Source organism: Microcebus murinus, chromosome 11 (assembly GCF_040939455.1).
Source record: "Microcebus murinus isolate Inina chromosome 11, M.murinus_Inina_mat1.0, whole genome shotgun sequence".
In the NCBI taxonomy this organism is placed as follows: domain Eukaryota; kingdom Metazoa; phylum Chordata; class Mammalia; order Primates; family Cheirogaleidae; genus Microcebus; species Microcebus murinus.
Window position 1 is genome coordinate 84,838,044 of NC_134114.1, and position 16,862 is coordinate 84,854,905.

Below are 16,862 nucleotides of genomic sequence, written 5' to 3' on the forward strand. Positions count from 1 at the left end.
AAATAGGGAAATTATCCTGGATTATCAAGGGGGGCCCAGTGTAAGGGTCTTTAACATGGTTCCTTAAGAGTGGAAGAGGAAGGCAGAAAAATGAGAGTCAGAGAAGGAGATATGATGATAGAAAAAAAACCAGAGTCCTTTGGAGTGAGAAGGACTCAACCCACCATTGCCAGCTTTGAAGATGGAGGCAAAGAGCTATGAACGAAGAAATGCTGTCCATCTCTAGAAGGTGGAAAAGGCAAGGAAACAGATTCTGTAGAACCTTGATTTTTGCCTAGTGAGATCCATCTTGGACTTCTGAACTATAAAACTGTGAGAGATTAAATTTATGTTGTTTTAAGCCACTAAATTTGTGGTAATTTGTTGTGGCAGCCATAGGAAACTTAATACACTTAGAAAATATTTTTAGTGTAGAAAAGACTAATTGATACGCCCTTTAGGGTACTCCATGACTAAACTCTAAACTATCTCACTTCCACTGTCAGCAGTGTAAAGCCAGGGAATGTTCTTAAACAGGAGTGTAGAAAAAGATCTTGATATTTGCTGATTAAAGAGGAGTGAGATTGGAGGAGAAAAACTAATTACATTGGGCCTTTACATTGACCCTTGCATTGGGCCCCCTAGATAATTCTATTATTGATGCTAGGAATGCTTTTGAGACTGTCACCTCTTGAGGTAACAACAGAAAACACGGCTAAGTCTGGCTTATAGCAGACTATGAACGTATCTCTCTCCTACTTAGTTTATCACTAAAAATCTCATTGCCATTGTAATATTTCACCTCCTTCTCATGTCCCATGAAAAGTATAGAAAAAAGTCTTCACCTTGGCTATTTGCAGTGTTTTCAAAACCAAATGTCTCTTTTTTTATGTTTTTAATCTTCAATACTTGGTGCAATAGAAGCTGCAAAGATGTGCCACTTTATCTATGAAATGGAGTTTTGTATACCAATAAATTCTATTTAAAAAAAAAAAAGTCTTCACAGCCAATTTTGCCTTGGAATTCTAACTCATTTTATTCTCTTCTTATGCTTTTCCACCATACTATAAGCAAGTATAAATCTAAATAAATCTGAGCTTTATTTGATGCCTTATCTCCTGTAGAAGTTATATTTACATTAGCAGCTGCCTTTTCAATGCATAGTTATGATTTTTATTTTATTTTTATTTATTTATTTATTTTTTATTGGCTCGCTTTTCATAGTTAAAACACCACTTGGCTGGGAGCAGTGGCTCATGACTTTTGGAGGCTGAGATAGAAGGATTGCATGAGCCCAGGAGTTTGAGACCAACCTGGGCAACATAGCCAGACTCTGTCTCCTCCTTAAAAAAAAATTAGCCATGCGTAGTAGTAGCACACACACTGTAGTCCCAGCTACTTGGGAGGCTGAGGCATGAGGATTGCTTGAGCACAAGAGTTCAAGGTTGGAATGAGCTATGATCATGCCATTGTACTTTAACCTGGGTGACAGAGTGAGAGTCTGTCACACAGAAGAGACACCTTTTGTGATCTCTCTAGTGAGGTCTTCAGTAAAGAGAAACACTTAAGTTTATTGATAAAGCACAGGAGTCAATTATGGCAACTGAAAGGAGCACTAATTTTAACTCTACATTAGTCAATATTGTTGCCTGTATTCTTGTCAGTTTTTGTAAACCACAAGTCTTAAATTAGGTCAAATGTGTCTGTTAAAAATGGAGTACAAGATTTGAGCCATGAAGACTCCTATTAATCCTATTTAGTCACTTTTGTAGCTGCCGAAGGTTTGGAGGGTTTTCTTTTTTTGGGGGGGGGGTAAATTATATGTTCATATTTATAGCATTTCTTATGAAGCCATTTACTAAAAACAGTGAAGCTGGTTATATTTGAAATCAAGGGCATGTTTGTCAGTACATTCTTAAAATAGCCTTATCATGCAACTTATTTCTGTATTTCATTTTGATCAGAAAATATTTTTAATGCATATGTAGTATGCAGTGTAAATGCTAACATGCTCAATTAAATATTGAGATACAGAGATGGCAGGAGCTTTATTCATAGATACATACAAACCTGATAACACAAGGTCATGCTTCAGCGATCTCCATAATCAAATTTGCTCCATTATATTTTGATTGTATGTATGTTTTTAGTTATGGTGGGAATTTTTTTTTTTATTTTTTTTATTACAGGCACGGTCTTGCTCTGTCACCCAGGCTAGAGTATAGTGGCATGATTGTAACTCACTGCAGCCTTGAACTCTTGGACTCAAGTGATCCTCCCACTTCAACCTCCTGAGTAGCTAAGACTACAGGCGTGTGCCACCATGGCCAGATAATTTTTAAAAGTTTTTATAGAGATGAGCTCTGACTGTATTGCCCAGACTGGTCTTGAACTCTTGGCCTCAAGTGATATTCCCACCTTGTCCTCCCAAAGTGCAGGGATTATGGGTATGAGCTACCATACCTAGCCTAATTTTAGTTTTAAAACAACTAAATGTAGTTTAAAAAATTCATATCAAACTTTTGGAATTCCTGAGGAAACTAGTTTGAAAAATGTTACTGAACAATTCAATTGGAAACATTATAAAATGTCAAAGTTTTAGATTGGCTTGCTTTTAGATTTGAAGCATAGTGATTAATGAACATGTAATGGTCATATCTTTAAAACTGTCATTTAAATCACTGACTAATTTCTACAGTACATGTAGTAAAAATTTAGACAAATATTTTGGCTACAAAGTGGTTTACTAAATAATAGCTTGAATCATAGTCTGAGTCAAGAGTAATTGACTTACAATTGTTTCTTAGGGTACTAAGAAGTTATTTTGGGGAACTTTTAAAATGTACTCTTTGTTTTGAAAGATCCTTTTCCTTCTGTAAATGCTAGGCCTTATGAGAAATTATTCTGAATTTGTCACAAACAATCAGTGACTATATAAATAAGTCCTATGCAGTGAATCAAGTTCTTTCAGTAATCATGATCTTGAAAACATTTTGTAAAACTAAGTCATTTTCATAATAGTCATTTTCATAATAATTTAGGATGAAATGAAATTGATTCATGTCCTTTATTTTAATATGAAGATATTAATAAATAGTTTCTAAATGTATTTAAACTTCTAATATATGATTTTTCTAATTGCAGTATTATGTGGTCAGTGTGGAAGTCATTCATTCATTCAACAGATATTTAAAATGTATTGGCTACATGTCAGGTGTTACAACACAAGGACTAATAAAGAATAAGAAATCCAAAAGCACAAAAGCAAAGCTGAAATAGCCCTGTAATCCCTTCTTTCAAGGATAACCTCTATGAACACTTCCTTGTGTGTCTATTACTTTTCTAAAATATATAATTTTTAATAAAATGAGATTGCCTCAAATATGCTATTTAATAACTTGCTTTTCACACTACTAATTTAAACAATTAATAAAACATTATAGTAGATTTACCTCATTTAGAAAACCTAAAGTTAATTTCCTTTTAAATTCTAAATAGGTAATGGAAACTGGTTTTCCCCATTTTTTATTTTTAATTATGGATACTTAATAGTTGTATATATTTATAGAATACATATGTTTTGATACAGACATACAATGTGTATTCATCAAATCATGGCAATTGGTGTATCCATCACCTCACGCATTTATCATTTCTTTGTGTTAGGAACACTCCAAGTCCACTCTTTTAAAGAATACCACAATTTATCGTTGACTATAGTCACTTTGTTGTGCTCCCTATCAGAACTTTAAATTCTTGGCAATTTGGATTTTTGTCCTTGTAACTCATGAAATTAGTAATTTAAGCCTTACGTGGTTGGCTTTAAACGGAATGGAGAATTTGCATTAAAATATTAAATTTAAACCTCAGATTAGTAGGAGCTAACAACATAACTGTATATCAGGGGCTGTTCTAAATAGTGCTTCGTGTATTTTAACTCCTCTATTCTAGACTTCCATTCCCATTTTATAGTAGAGGAAATTGAAACACCCAGCGGTTAAGTGACTAACGTTAAAGAGCTAGAGAGGCAGAAGCAAAGACTCAACCGAGTCCACATGACTTCAGGGTTCTGACTCAACCACTATGCTGTGCTGCCATCATAGCTTTTCTGGTAACTGTATTTTTAATTCAAACGTAATTCGAGTGATTTACCTAACAAGTCAGTGGTTTGTAATCTAAAATTATTCGTGGTAATGCATTGCATAGAATTCTGCTACATGCAAGTATGTAGATCATAGTATATGCGATACAATTTTTTACTCCTCCTCCCACCTCCAGCATCTCGTGCTCATCTTTCTGCCCTGTGGACGTCCCTTACCCCACCCTGTTATGCATGTCAGCTACCATCAGCTTCCAGGGACGGAGTTACCAGGGACCCTGGGTTACCAGGGACGGGGACCGGGAGGGAGACTCGGGACTTGATGTGGGGCTCTGGCTCAGGCCGGCCTTTCGGCGGGGCGGGGCGGGGCCGGCCGGTACCCTGCTGCGAGCGCGGTGGGTCGGCTGGGAAGCGAGCGTGAAGCAGCTGTGTAATCCGCTGGATGCAGCCCAGAGCGCTCCGCTTCCGTCGGGAGGCTGCGGATTGGCTGCGCGTGGGCTCACGTGACCGACATGTGGCTGTATTGGCGCAGCCGGCCGGGTGTCACCGGAGACAGAATGGAGGTGCTGCCGGGCTCGGAAATGGGGTAGGTGCTGGAGCCACGATGGCCAGGCTTGCTGCGGGAGGAGGGGGGAGGCAGTTTTCCCTCGCAGTGTCTTAAGCCGATGGCCTTTCCCTGGCACGGGGTCCACTGCCACATGCCAATCGAGGAGGCAGGGGCGTCACCCCCAGCCCCCGCCCCCACTGCAGCACTGGAGATGGATTTCCTGTGCTTCTGATCCAGGCTTTTTGACAGAAGGGGAAGGAGTGGGGGAGGGGTAGAAGTGTTGTGGGGAGTCTTAAAGAGCTGTTTTTGAAGCTAGAAGGGGGTTTTGTTTTTATAATGCCTGTTGACAGAGTAGAGTGGAATAACAGTATCTAAGGAAACCGGTAGAGGACAACAAAGAATGGAGCATATTCATGGTGAGGAGCAAAAGCTGAAAGGCCTTTTTTCCTCCCTGGCGACAAGGACACATGCAGTGGTGGCCAAAAGAGGGGATACAATGCTGCTGCTGATGGCTGATGTGAATCTAGTAGAAAGGGCTACTGGGGATGGGAGGGAAGGAGGAGGCAGGTACTGCAGAGCTTGAGTGGTGGTGTCGTTTGACTGGTGAGATACTGGTCACCAGTAATGTGCCTGCTTTTGTAAAACATCTAAGTGAACTCCCTGTGAATAGGGAGGCAAAAAGATACCAGTGTCTTTGTTAGTTACAAAATGCAGTGGTAGTGGCTTTCTGCGGGTGACTGCAGCAGTGCTTTTCTCCCTGTTAGGCTGAAAAGATGACTGCAGAGGAATAAGAGACCTTGCAGCAAATGTTGGGGATAGAAGTCCATTTACAAGAAGCCATAGTTTATAATGTACCCTGACTAGGAGAGAAAATTATTCTTCTTTTTAAAGTAGGAGAAATATCAGGCTATGAATGTTTTGACAGTGAATGTATCAGACACTTTAATTCTACATCACATAAGAGATGCTCAAATTCTTTGATTTACCATAAATCCGAAAGGAAATCTTGATAAATTATGTATGAAACAGTGGATCTTTTCCTTTGTTAGTGAAGCTTTTATGCTATTAATTAGGTCATTGAAGAACAAATCACTTTGTAATGTAAATGTCAAAATTTTGGTGATACATTTTTTGTAGGCCCAATATTTAAGATCTATATTCATTAAGTAATTGTATATTTCTCTTGGGTCACTTTTAGTTATCATTGAATAAAGTGTACAGGCAAATATGTTGAAGCACTATGGCTTTGCTTTTCGTTGTATTTCTTTTTGTGAATACTCATAAGATATGCTCTTGATTTAAAGTGTTTTTCATTGCACTTATTTTTTCCTGTTACCTAAATGTGTAAAAACATGTTTTCAGATTGAGTACAGTTTTAAATGCCTTATCTTTATGTATATTTATGGTAGCCAATCTGCCACACCTCCCTGCTCCCTGACCAAGGATGGCAGTGGCTTTGTAAAGCCCTCCAGGATAAGTGACAGTGCCTCTTAAATAGTATTTAGGTAATAGAAAGTCTTAAGAGAACTTACTGTTTTGTTTCAGCAATTTTTTTCTAGATAATAAGGAATTGGACTTAAATAAGACTACATAAATTTTTTGTGGATAAATTAAAACAATTTTATTCTTTAACAAATTATTTCTGCTTTAAAAATTACTTGATCATGGATATTAGGATTAATATAGCACTTAGGTCTCTTTTTAAAAATCTGGTGGAAACTATAGCCAGAATTAAAGCTCTCATATTAAAATTCCAAATGAAATTTAATAGCTAATATTCAGTTCTTTACTACCTAGCATAGTGCTTGAGAGTATAAAATTCTTATTTTTACATAAATGATCTTTTACCATTTATTTTCATTTTAAGTGTTAGAGTATTCCTAATAAGGTATGCTTGTGACTTTATTCCAAGGTCATATATTGTATAGGGATGTGAAGAGCTCAAGTCTTCTATTTTATTCTAATTCTGTGAAACTATTTTATAATGCTTCTTATTACATAAAATACAATATAACATATAATGATTTTTAAAGCAATATAAATCATTAAATAAATGAAAAAGAAATCCTACTTAGTTGTGAGTTTATAACTACAATATAAGAATGCTTCATAAAATACCTGGTAACTAAGCAAATGGAGAGGCAGCAATTTTCATAATGATACTCATAAACATATTTTTTGGAATCATCTTATATGAACACTTAAATAGAACAGTATTAGATTGAGATATTTTTCTGAATTAAATAAGAAATAAAGAACTAAATTAAGTTGACTTGATTCCTCATATAGTATAAAATATATGTGACTGAAGTATTGGCTTCAGTGGTCTTTGAAATTATCCATATTTTAGTTGATGTGGCCAGAATTATACTATTAAGGAATTGAAAATTAAATATTCATAAGTATACTTCATGGACTGAATCAAAGCTGTTGATGTTTTCCATTTGCATTAATTGCTCTGTGGATTTTGATTTTATCATTTTTCTCCATTTTGTACTGTTACTAATTTCACATAATTTAACCAATCTTTTATACTTTTTATATGTTTAAATGTTTTCTTTGATTTTGTTCTCCCCTCTTTTTTGTGTGGCAGAGTCTGAGTGAAACCCATCTATATAGCATAAAATGGGATAGAGCATTATGATTCAGAATAATAGAGGAGGAAATACATTTGCTACATATTTATTTGAGTACTTTCTAAGTGTTAGACCTATGAAGAGTGCTAAAGAGTCAAATAAGGCATAGAAACTAACCTCTAGGAAACTTACAATAAACTATCTGAAATTTTATTGCAAGTTAAATACGATTGCTTTTACAAACATCTTGATTTACATTAAAAAGAAAAAAAAAATAAATACAATTACTTTGGCTACTCCTAGGATCTTTAAAATTTTATATAGTCTAAAATATCTTCTAATTTAGAAGAACATGGTGGATTGTTCTTTAAAACACTGTGCCTTTTTCGTAGAATCTGCTTGTGATCACAGATAGTTTTGAAGAATAAATTACTTTTAAATACTAAGCATCTTGAATATATAATGAGAAGGTTAGATGAATAGATATGTTCTCAAAAATTGTTTTTGTAAATCAAATCATGGTATTCTTATCCATGTAAGGCAAGCCTTCTCCCCTTTATTCCCATGCTCTACTCCTACTTTCCTTGTAGACACTCATTCAAGTGTGTTATTAAATATGAATGAATTGTTGGGAAATATTTAGCATTTTGTGTATCTTTTTTTTTTTTTACAATTGAAGTCTTAAAAATTTTTTACTGTGATAAAATATACATAAAATTTACCATTTAAACCATTTTTAAGTATACAGTTCTATGGCATTAAGTACATTCACATTGTTGTACAACCATCACCACCATCCATCTCCAGAACTTTTAAATCTTCCCCAGTTGATACTCTGTATACATTAAACAGTATCTCCCCATTTCTTCCTCCCCCAGCTCCCAGCAACCACTCTACTTTCTGCCTGTACGAATTTAACTACTTTAGGAACCTCATGTAGGAAGAATTACATAATATTTGTTCTTTTGTGACTGACTTATTTCACTTAGCACAGTGTCCCCAAGGTTCATTTATGTTGTAGCATGTGTTGGAATTTTCTGCCTTTTTACATCTAAATAATACTCCATAGTATGTATATACCACATTTTGTTTATCCATTCACCTGTCAACGGACACTTGAGTTGCTTCCACCTTTTGTTTGTTGTGAATAATGCTGTTGTGAACATGAGTGTACAAATATCATCTTGAGTCCCTGCTTTCACTTCTTTTGTATGTACTTAGATCTGGAAACATTCTTTTAACTCAGTACTGCTTTTAAGATCTATCCATTATACTTTATGTCCATCTGGTTTGTGATGCTAACTTTAGTATATAGTATTTTACCACAAGCACTGCTATTTGTGCACATCCTTGTACATGACTCAGTATGAACTATGTTAGTTGCATCTCGCTGTATAATAAATTACACCAAAACTTACTGGCTTAAACAGCAGACATTTATTATTTCAGAGTTCCTGTGGGGCAGGAATTCAGGACTATCTTAATTGGGTTGTCTGACTTAGGATCTCTTATGAAGTTTCAGTCAGGGTGTCAGCCAGAGCTACTCTCATCTGAAGGCCTTGACTAGACTGGAGGATTCTCTTCCAAGATGGTTCGCTCACATAATCTCAGCTTCTCATTGGCTGTTGGCAAGAGGCCTCAGTTACTTGTCATGTGGGCCTCTCCATGGGGCTGCTTGAATATCTTCATGACATGGCAGCTGGCTTCCCCTAATGATCTCAACAAGAAAGATCATTTATGACCTAGTCTCAGACCACATACCATTACTTCTACCATATTCTCTTTATTAGAAGTGAGTCACTAAATCCAGCTCAAACAAGACAGGAATTAGGATATATCTCTTTTAAAAAGTAGGGTCAAAGAATTTGTGGATATATTTTAAGATAATTACATGAGCCAGTAAGAAGATTTCTCTGGAATTTATCCCTAGGAGAGGGATCATTGGATCATAAGGCGTTGTTTCTTTTCCTATTGCTGTTGTAACAATTTACCACAAACTTAGTGGTTTAAAACAACACAAATTTATTATCTTACTGCCCTAAAGGTCAGAGAAGTCTAAAATGGTTTTCACTGGATTAAAATCAAGATAGCATCAGCTCTGTATTTCCTCCAGAGGCTCTAGGGAAGAATCCATTTCCTTTTTTCCAGCTTTTAGAAGCCACCTGCATTCCTTGGCTCATGGCCCCTTTCTCCATCTTCAGTGACAGCAGCATACTGAATCTCTCTGACAAACCTTTTTGCCTCCTCCTTGTAAGAACCCTTGTGATTACATTGGGTCCATCGAGATAATTGAGGAAAATCTGCCTCAAGATCCTTAACTTAATCACATCTACAAAGTCTCTTGAGCCATTAAGGTTACACATTCGTAGATTTTTGGGAGTCAGGATGTGGACATTTTTGTGGAGCCATTGTTCTTTCTACCACAGGCACATACATACAGTTCTTTATTTTTTTAAGCTAAAGTTTTGGGGTTTTTTTTTTAAGTTTATTTATACTTTTGTGAATGAATGTTACTTTTTTTGGTAAATTCAGATTTATCAGATTTGTTAAAAGTATAGTGTAATATATAATGATCACTAAGATGATAACCAGATATTCATTGAACAGTTTTTTGGGGTTTGTTTTGGTTTGGTTTGGTTTTTTGAAACAGGGTCTTACTCTGTCACCCAGACTGGAGTGCAGTGGCACAATCATAATTTACTGTAGTCTTAAACTCTTGGCCCCAACTGATCTGCCCTCCTCGGCCTCCCAGAGTGCTGGGATTGCAGGTTAGAGTCACACACCCAGCCCTTTGAACAGTATTGAAATATATCTTTCACTAGCTTTTTCAAGGTTCTTGTTTTATAACTTCATCATTTAATTTATGTCAGTGTATTAGCTATTTCTGACATAGTGTGTAATAGAAACTGAGAAACGTTAAAACAACATGGCCTTAAGTTTCTCTTTGTACCCTAGGCTTGTTATAACTCCATTTCTGTGAGTACTCTATTCAAACCCCAGCTTTCTTACACTGTGAAGTCACCTAGCAACAATGTTGTTCCAGTCTGTATTTATACCCTTAACCTCCCTCTTTTCCCTGATTCCTCCACACTGTATTTCAGCTAAATTAGATGACCATCTCTTCCCCCAAATGTACATCATTTTTCCAACCTATGAACTTTGATCATGCTGTTCTCCTCTTGGAATACTGTCCTCTCATATTCATGTTTGTTATAATCATGCCATCTCTCAAGTCCCTTCTAAAATGGCTTTTCCATTCTGAACACTTTCCTCAGTTTTCTCAGCAAGGTCTGACTCCTATAGCATTCTCTGTCGATGCTTTTGAACCCAACTTTGCCCTCGAATTCTAATTTTATTCTTTTTTCCCTCTCTTTTTGGGCACACTTTGACTCATTCTAATTTTATTCTTATCTTAGTCTGAGTCCCCTGTCAATCTGAGTCCTGAGGGACAGGCCTTTTATGAAATATTTTACTTTGGAAAGTGATCCACAGAATAGAAGTATAGGCCTAGAAAGAGTGAAACAGGGAAAGAGGCACAGCTAGTATAAGCATGTGTTCACAGGTTGGTCACCACTTTGGACAACTATGGTTTGGTCTGCTAGAACTTTCTGAGGAACCATATAGAATATGCCTCAGAATCGTCCACCCAAGGAAAAGAACTATGTGCTGGCTCCCATTCCGCTTTGTTCAATGATTGCCCATCAAGTGTTCGCTCTTTTATGAGTTGTACATGCATGAGTGTTGGGAACCCATACTTAGAGTATCAGAGATGCCCTAGGACAGAAAGCAAAAGCTACCTGGTGCAGCTCCTGTGCTATCAGTTTACATCTGCAGTGAACTGATTGATGCAACAATGAGTAGAGTTAAAATGAGCCAAGAGAATGTGAGGTGGGATACAAAACTCTGATATATTTATGTGCTGATCCAATTTACCCTTTCTTTCAGAATAGTCCCCTTTGCTAGACAATAAGCTAGTTGAGAACAAGAAACATGTCAACTTATCTTCTATCCCTGTATTATTTTTCCAGAGCCACTGTAACAAAGTGCCACAGACTGGTGGCTTAAAACAATAGAAATTTATTCTTTTATAGTTCTGGAGGCTAGGAGTGTGAAATCAATGTGTTGGCAAGGTTAGTTCCTTCTGATGAGGGAAAATCTATTCCATGCCTTTTAATGGTTGCTGGCAGTCCTTGGCTTGCAGCCACCTCACTCCAATCTTTGCCTCTTACCACATGGCATTCTCCCTGCATGTCTCTTCCCTGTTTCTTCACATGGCCTTCTTATAAGGATACCAATCATTGAATTTAGGGTCCACTCTAAATCAGTATGACTTCATCTTAACTTGATTAGATCTGCAAAGACCCTGTCTCCAAATAAGTCATATTCACAGGTACCTGTGAGCCAACATATATTTTAGGGAACATAACTCAACCCATTTAATCAAATGATTAAATGAGATAATATATATTTCCATGATATCTTGTATATAATAAATTCTCAAATGTTTGTTGATTCAAATTGTATAGCCATAGAAAGGAATCTATTGTCTTATTCTTTTAATGGAAACATCATCTTGACCATTCTCTGAATTTTTGCCTTTTTTTTTTTCAATTTTTTGCCCTCTGTGGCTAATTGATAATGCATTGTTCTGTTCATTGTTGCATGTTTTTGTCTTTTACGTGGCTGTCACTGAATAAAGCATTTTGAGAATCACAGAAGCTAAGAATTAAATATAAACCTTTTCTTCAAGATGTTTATGCTCTAGCTGGGAAGACTAAACACGCTGAAGTAAAATGGAATATTAGAGAACAGTTAGGCTAAGTTGTATAGTATTTACTGTTCAGTCAGCAGGAAGACTCTTTATTGGCTGGAGATGAAAGGAGAGTTTTGTATAAGGCACCTGAGCTTGGCCTTAAAGGATGAGGACGTGTTAAAACAAAGCAGAGGAAAAAAGGATGTGATATTCAAAAAGAGGAAAAAGTATAAGCAAAAATACAAAAGTATGAAATAGTTTGTAGAGGGTAATAAGGAGAAACTTATTTAAGGAGCAGTGATGTCTTGGGACTTAATAGAAAATAAGTTTGGAAGGTGACTATTACCAGATATAATAGATTGCGAAAGCCAGACAGAGATTGTATTACCCAGTCTTTAAGAATGTGAGCATTTGAAACAAATGTGGGTTTGAATCCTGGCTTACCCTATTGATCTGGATTTTAAGGGAAGTTATTTTACCTTTTTGGAGTTCGATTTTTCTTAACTCAAAAATGATAAGTACTACCTACCTTAAAGGTGGTTATGATGATTAAATGAGATAATATGTAGAAAGCATTTATAGTACATGGCATATTTTAAGTATGCAATGAATGGTAGGCTTTCTGAATTTCATTTATCAAAATATACAAAATTAAGGGCATATATAGAGGATTTAAATAAAATATTATAGTCAGTAAGCAGTTATAGAACTCTGTACACTTTGTCTTTTAAAAACATTTCAGTTGGATATTTATGAAAATCAGTCATATTCTTTTTTTTTTTTTTTGAGACAGTTTCAGTCTGTTGCCTCGGCTAGAGTGCCATGGCATCAGCCTAGCTCACAGCAACCTCAAACTCCTGGCCTTAAGCAATCCTTCTGCCTCAGCCTCCCGAGTAGCTGGGACTACAGGCATGCACCACCATGCCTGGCTAATTTTTTCTATATATTTTTAGTTATCCAGCTAATTTCTTTCTATTTTTAGTAGAGACGGGGTCTCATTCTTGCTCAGGCTGGTGTTGAACTCCTAACCTTGAGTGATCCTCCTGCCTCAGCCTCCTAGAGTGCTAGGATTACAGGTGTGAGCCACCACGCCAGGCCAGTCATATTCTTTTATAAAGGCAAACCCATAAAAATTCTAAGTAGTAGCAAGTCTCTGATTAATATAATAAATAATACATTAATATCAATGACAATAAAAAGATGACTCAAACAGCCTATGTACATAATAATTGAGAAGGATCTTTGACATATCCCCTAGATCAAAGAGGAAATAAAGATTGAAATTATGAGTTACCTGGAAATAAAGAGAACACTTCATACTATAACCTATGGGATACGGATAAGACTGTACTAAGAGAAAAATTGATCTCCTTAATATTTGTGTTATTAAGGAAGAAACTAATTGAATATGTAAGTAAAATAAGGAAACAAATGAATTAATCACTTTAACAGTAATAAAAAACAACAAAATAAACCAATGGAAAATAAGAGGATATAAGTAGTAAGGAAAAACACAGAAATGAAGAAAATAGAAAACAAAGTAGTGGAAAGGATATCTAACACCAAAAGTTGATTTTTGGGGTAAATACCAATAAAATAGATGTAACTTTAGAAAGTTTAAAGGAACAAAAGACAAAACGAATATCAATGAAAAAAGAGATAACCTTCAGATAAAAAATTATAAAATTAGAGAATATATATAATTCCATTCATATACTTGAAAAGCTAGAGAAAATGGGTAATTTACTGGTGAACTATTAATAAAATTCAGACAAGCTGAAGAAAACATGAAAAGACTTAACCACAGAAGAACTTTTAAAGTACTTTTAAAATCTTCTAAAAAGGCACTTTGTGATTTGAATTCTAGCTGACTTTCAAAGAATAGATATTTAAACTATTCTAGACCATATAAAAAGATGATACACCAGTTCATTTTATGAACTTAGTATAAGCTTAATTCAACACCTTGTTTTAAATTATTATAAAAATAAAGAACTAGACAAAAAAAAATCAGCAGACTAGTAAAAGAATAAAACATGAACAAGTGAGGTTTATTTCAGGAATGGACGATGGTTCAACATTAGAAAATCTTAGGATTGACTGCATCAACTAATTAAAAGAAAAAACTATGTGTCATAGCTGCTATAAAAACATTCAGCAGCCATGCCTAATAAAAACTTTAAAATAAAAGGAAAATACCTAAACATATTTAAAAATTTACTGAAATCTAAGAATAAGAATATTAAATGGTGAAACACTAAACCATTCCTATTAAAATCAGGAATAAGGTAGTTTATTCAGCGTTATTTTTAAGTTTCAAGCTAACAATAAAACAAAAATGAGGTACAAATATTGGGAAAGGAGAGGCAAAAAGATCTTTATTTACAGATTATGTGATTGCCTACTCAGAAAATCTGCTGGAAAAACCATTAGAATTGATAGGATAATTTGATAAGGTGACTGTATAAGGGAAATATATATATTAAAATCATTAGCTTTCATCTGTACTAGCAATATTTGGTGTGGATTGGTGGTGTATCAGTCAGCAACTCAAACAGTAAAAAACTTAGGGATAAATTTTATATGAAAGGAGTAGAACCTTTTCTTGGCAGGGGGTGGAGGGGGTGGGCTTGAAAATTTGATTGAAGGGCCTGAATTATTCATGAGAGAGTAATACTTAATATAGAAATATGAATCTGTCTCAATGTAAATGTAGTTGTCATTACAGCTCTAAGACTACATGAGAATTTAACATATGAGAGGTACATTTCCATTAGGTGGGAAAGAAATGCTTTGTTTAATAAATGTTGATGATGTGATTGGTTATCCATATGAAAGATAAAAAAGTGAGACCACTAGACTCATACCATATACCAAAAAAATGCTCTATATTCATTAAAGATCTTAATGTTAAAATAGAATTTCTGATTCAAGCTAGGGAATTAATCAGCCAGATATATCATCTCTTTCTCCTAAGATCTCATTAGAGTGATAGTAAAAAAATAATAAAGATGTGAAATAAAGATGAAGAAATTGTAAGAATTAAAATGATTGCTAACAAAATAAATCAAAGACGTTAATACTTCATAATTCTCTGGTTTTTCCAACATAGCAGCTTACTTTCTGTTATTTAAAAGTAAAACACTAATTTTAATATTAGGAATTTCTCAGTAGCCTTTAAAATTATTTGAGCTATCTTGGGATGTTTGAAAACCAGGATTAGGGATTTATGACTAGGCAAAGGGTCAGCAGAGATTGCCACCTGTTTTGGTAAATTAAATTTTATTGGAACAGTCATCTCCATCCATTTATTATATTGTTTGGGGCTGCTTTTGTGCTACAGCTACAAAGTCAAGTAGTCACAACAGAAATCATGTGGCCCACAAAGCCTTAGAACATTTATTATCTACAGAATTTATTTGCCAACCCTTGCTCCTGGTATTTGTGATGGCTTTCTTGAATGTTAACCACACTTGGTATGGGGGCTTGGATGGGTCTTATCAATGTATGTAGCCATGTACAGTATGTTAGGAAGGAAGGGGTGGGGAAAGAATATTGCAGACAGGAGACTAAATATAACCATCTATGAGGCCTTAGTGGGTAAGAGAAAGAGAAATAGAATGGAGGGTAAGGACTTGCATTAGTTGTTAAATGAAAAGAATTAAAATGGATGAGGTGAATTCTGTTTGAAATTAAAAACTTTTTATATGTTGATTTTGTATCTGATAAGCTATAAATTTTTATATTTCTTAAGATTTTTCTGTTTTGTTTCTTCTTTTCCAATCGATTATTACTCTTTCTTTTTTAAAATTTTACTGTGCTAATTAGGACTTCCATCTTACTACTGATTTTAAAGGATGTCTCTAACATTTCACTGTAAAGAATGACATTCACTGTAGGTTTTGACAACTTCCCTCCTATTTCCAGTTTATTAAGAGTTTTTATCATGAGTAGATAACTGGCTTTTATGAGATGCTTATTCTTTGTCTGTTGAGATGATCACATGATTTTTCTTTAATATTTTAATCTAGTGAGTGACACATGTAAATGATCTATTATTTGAATAATCATTGCATTCCTGGAGTAAACTCAGCTTGGTTTTGCTGTAGTTCTTTACTGTGTACTATTATATTCTGCTTTCTGATATTTTGTTTAGGATTTTTGAATCAATGTTTGAATATTAGCATATAATTATTCTTTTTCACAAAGTCTTTGACATTTCTATCATGGTTAGGTCGGTTCATGGAGTGCATTGGAGAATATTTTCTATTTTTCTATTCTTTGAAGAGTTTGTATAAGATTGGAATGATTTGTTCTTTAGAAGTTTGATAGAGGGTGTCTGTAAAATCATTTAGGCATGATATTTTGAGGGCTTGGGAGGAGGAGGAAAAAGTATTTAACTACTGCTTTAATTCTTTAATAGTTTTAGAACTATTTAGATTGTCTGTTTCTTCTTGAATCAGTCTCTGCTCCTATAATTTTCTTTGTTTTATATGTTTGGGCCTTTTTTTCTCTCTCTAATTATATTTAGTCTTTTCAAAGAACCAAATTTTTGCTTTGCTTTTCCAACTCTACAAAGGGTATATAAAATAAAAAGGAAGATGACTTCTCATCAGACCTCAGACCTTTTTTCTGGAGGCAATGACTATAGTTTTATATATTCTTTCAGTGATATTTTTTATCTTTATACAATCCTTTTATCTTGACTAGAACAGCATGGACCATATAAGACTTAGTGATTGGCACTCTCCCTTTTTTATTTTTTGCCTTCTTTTTTAAACATCAGCCTCATTCTTTTTTTTTTTTTTGAGACAAAGTCTCACTCTGTTGCCTGGGCTAGAGTGCCATGGTGTCAGCCTAGCTCACAGCAACCTCAAACTCCTGGGCTCAAGCAATCCTTCTGCCTCA

At 35.0% G+C, this 16,862-nt stretch overlaps 1 protein-coding gene across 15 annotated transcripts in view; it reads left to right on the plus strand.

The window, feature by feature from the left end:
• The window catches only part of APC (APC regulator of Wnt signaling pathway), a 125,465-nt gene that overhangs the window by 23,405 nt on the left and 85,198 nt on the right, over positions 1-16,862 (plus strand). For 4 of the 15 annotated variants that reach the window (XM_012763757.2, XM_012763761.2, XM_076008271.1 and 1 more), the window contains exon 1: positions 4,588-4,664. The exons of 8 other annotated variants lie outside the window; for them this stretch is intronic. Coding sequence is in view for 3 of the 7 variants with exons in the window: in XM_012763755.2 (XP_012619209.2) it covers positions 4,521-4,664 (144 nt within the window). In the remaining 4 variants the exon portion in view is untranslated. Of the gene's footprint in view, positions 1-4,494; positions 4,665-16,862 lie in introns of those variants that run through there. 3 more of the 15 variants (XM_012763755.2, XM_076008273.1, XM_076008269.1) reach the window with 3 other exon arrangements.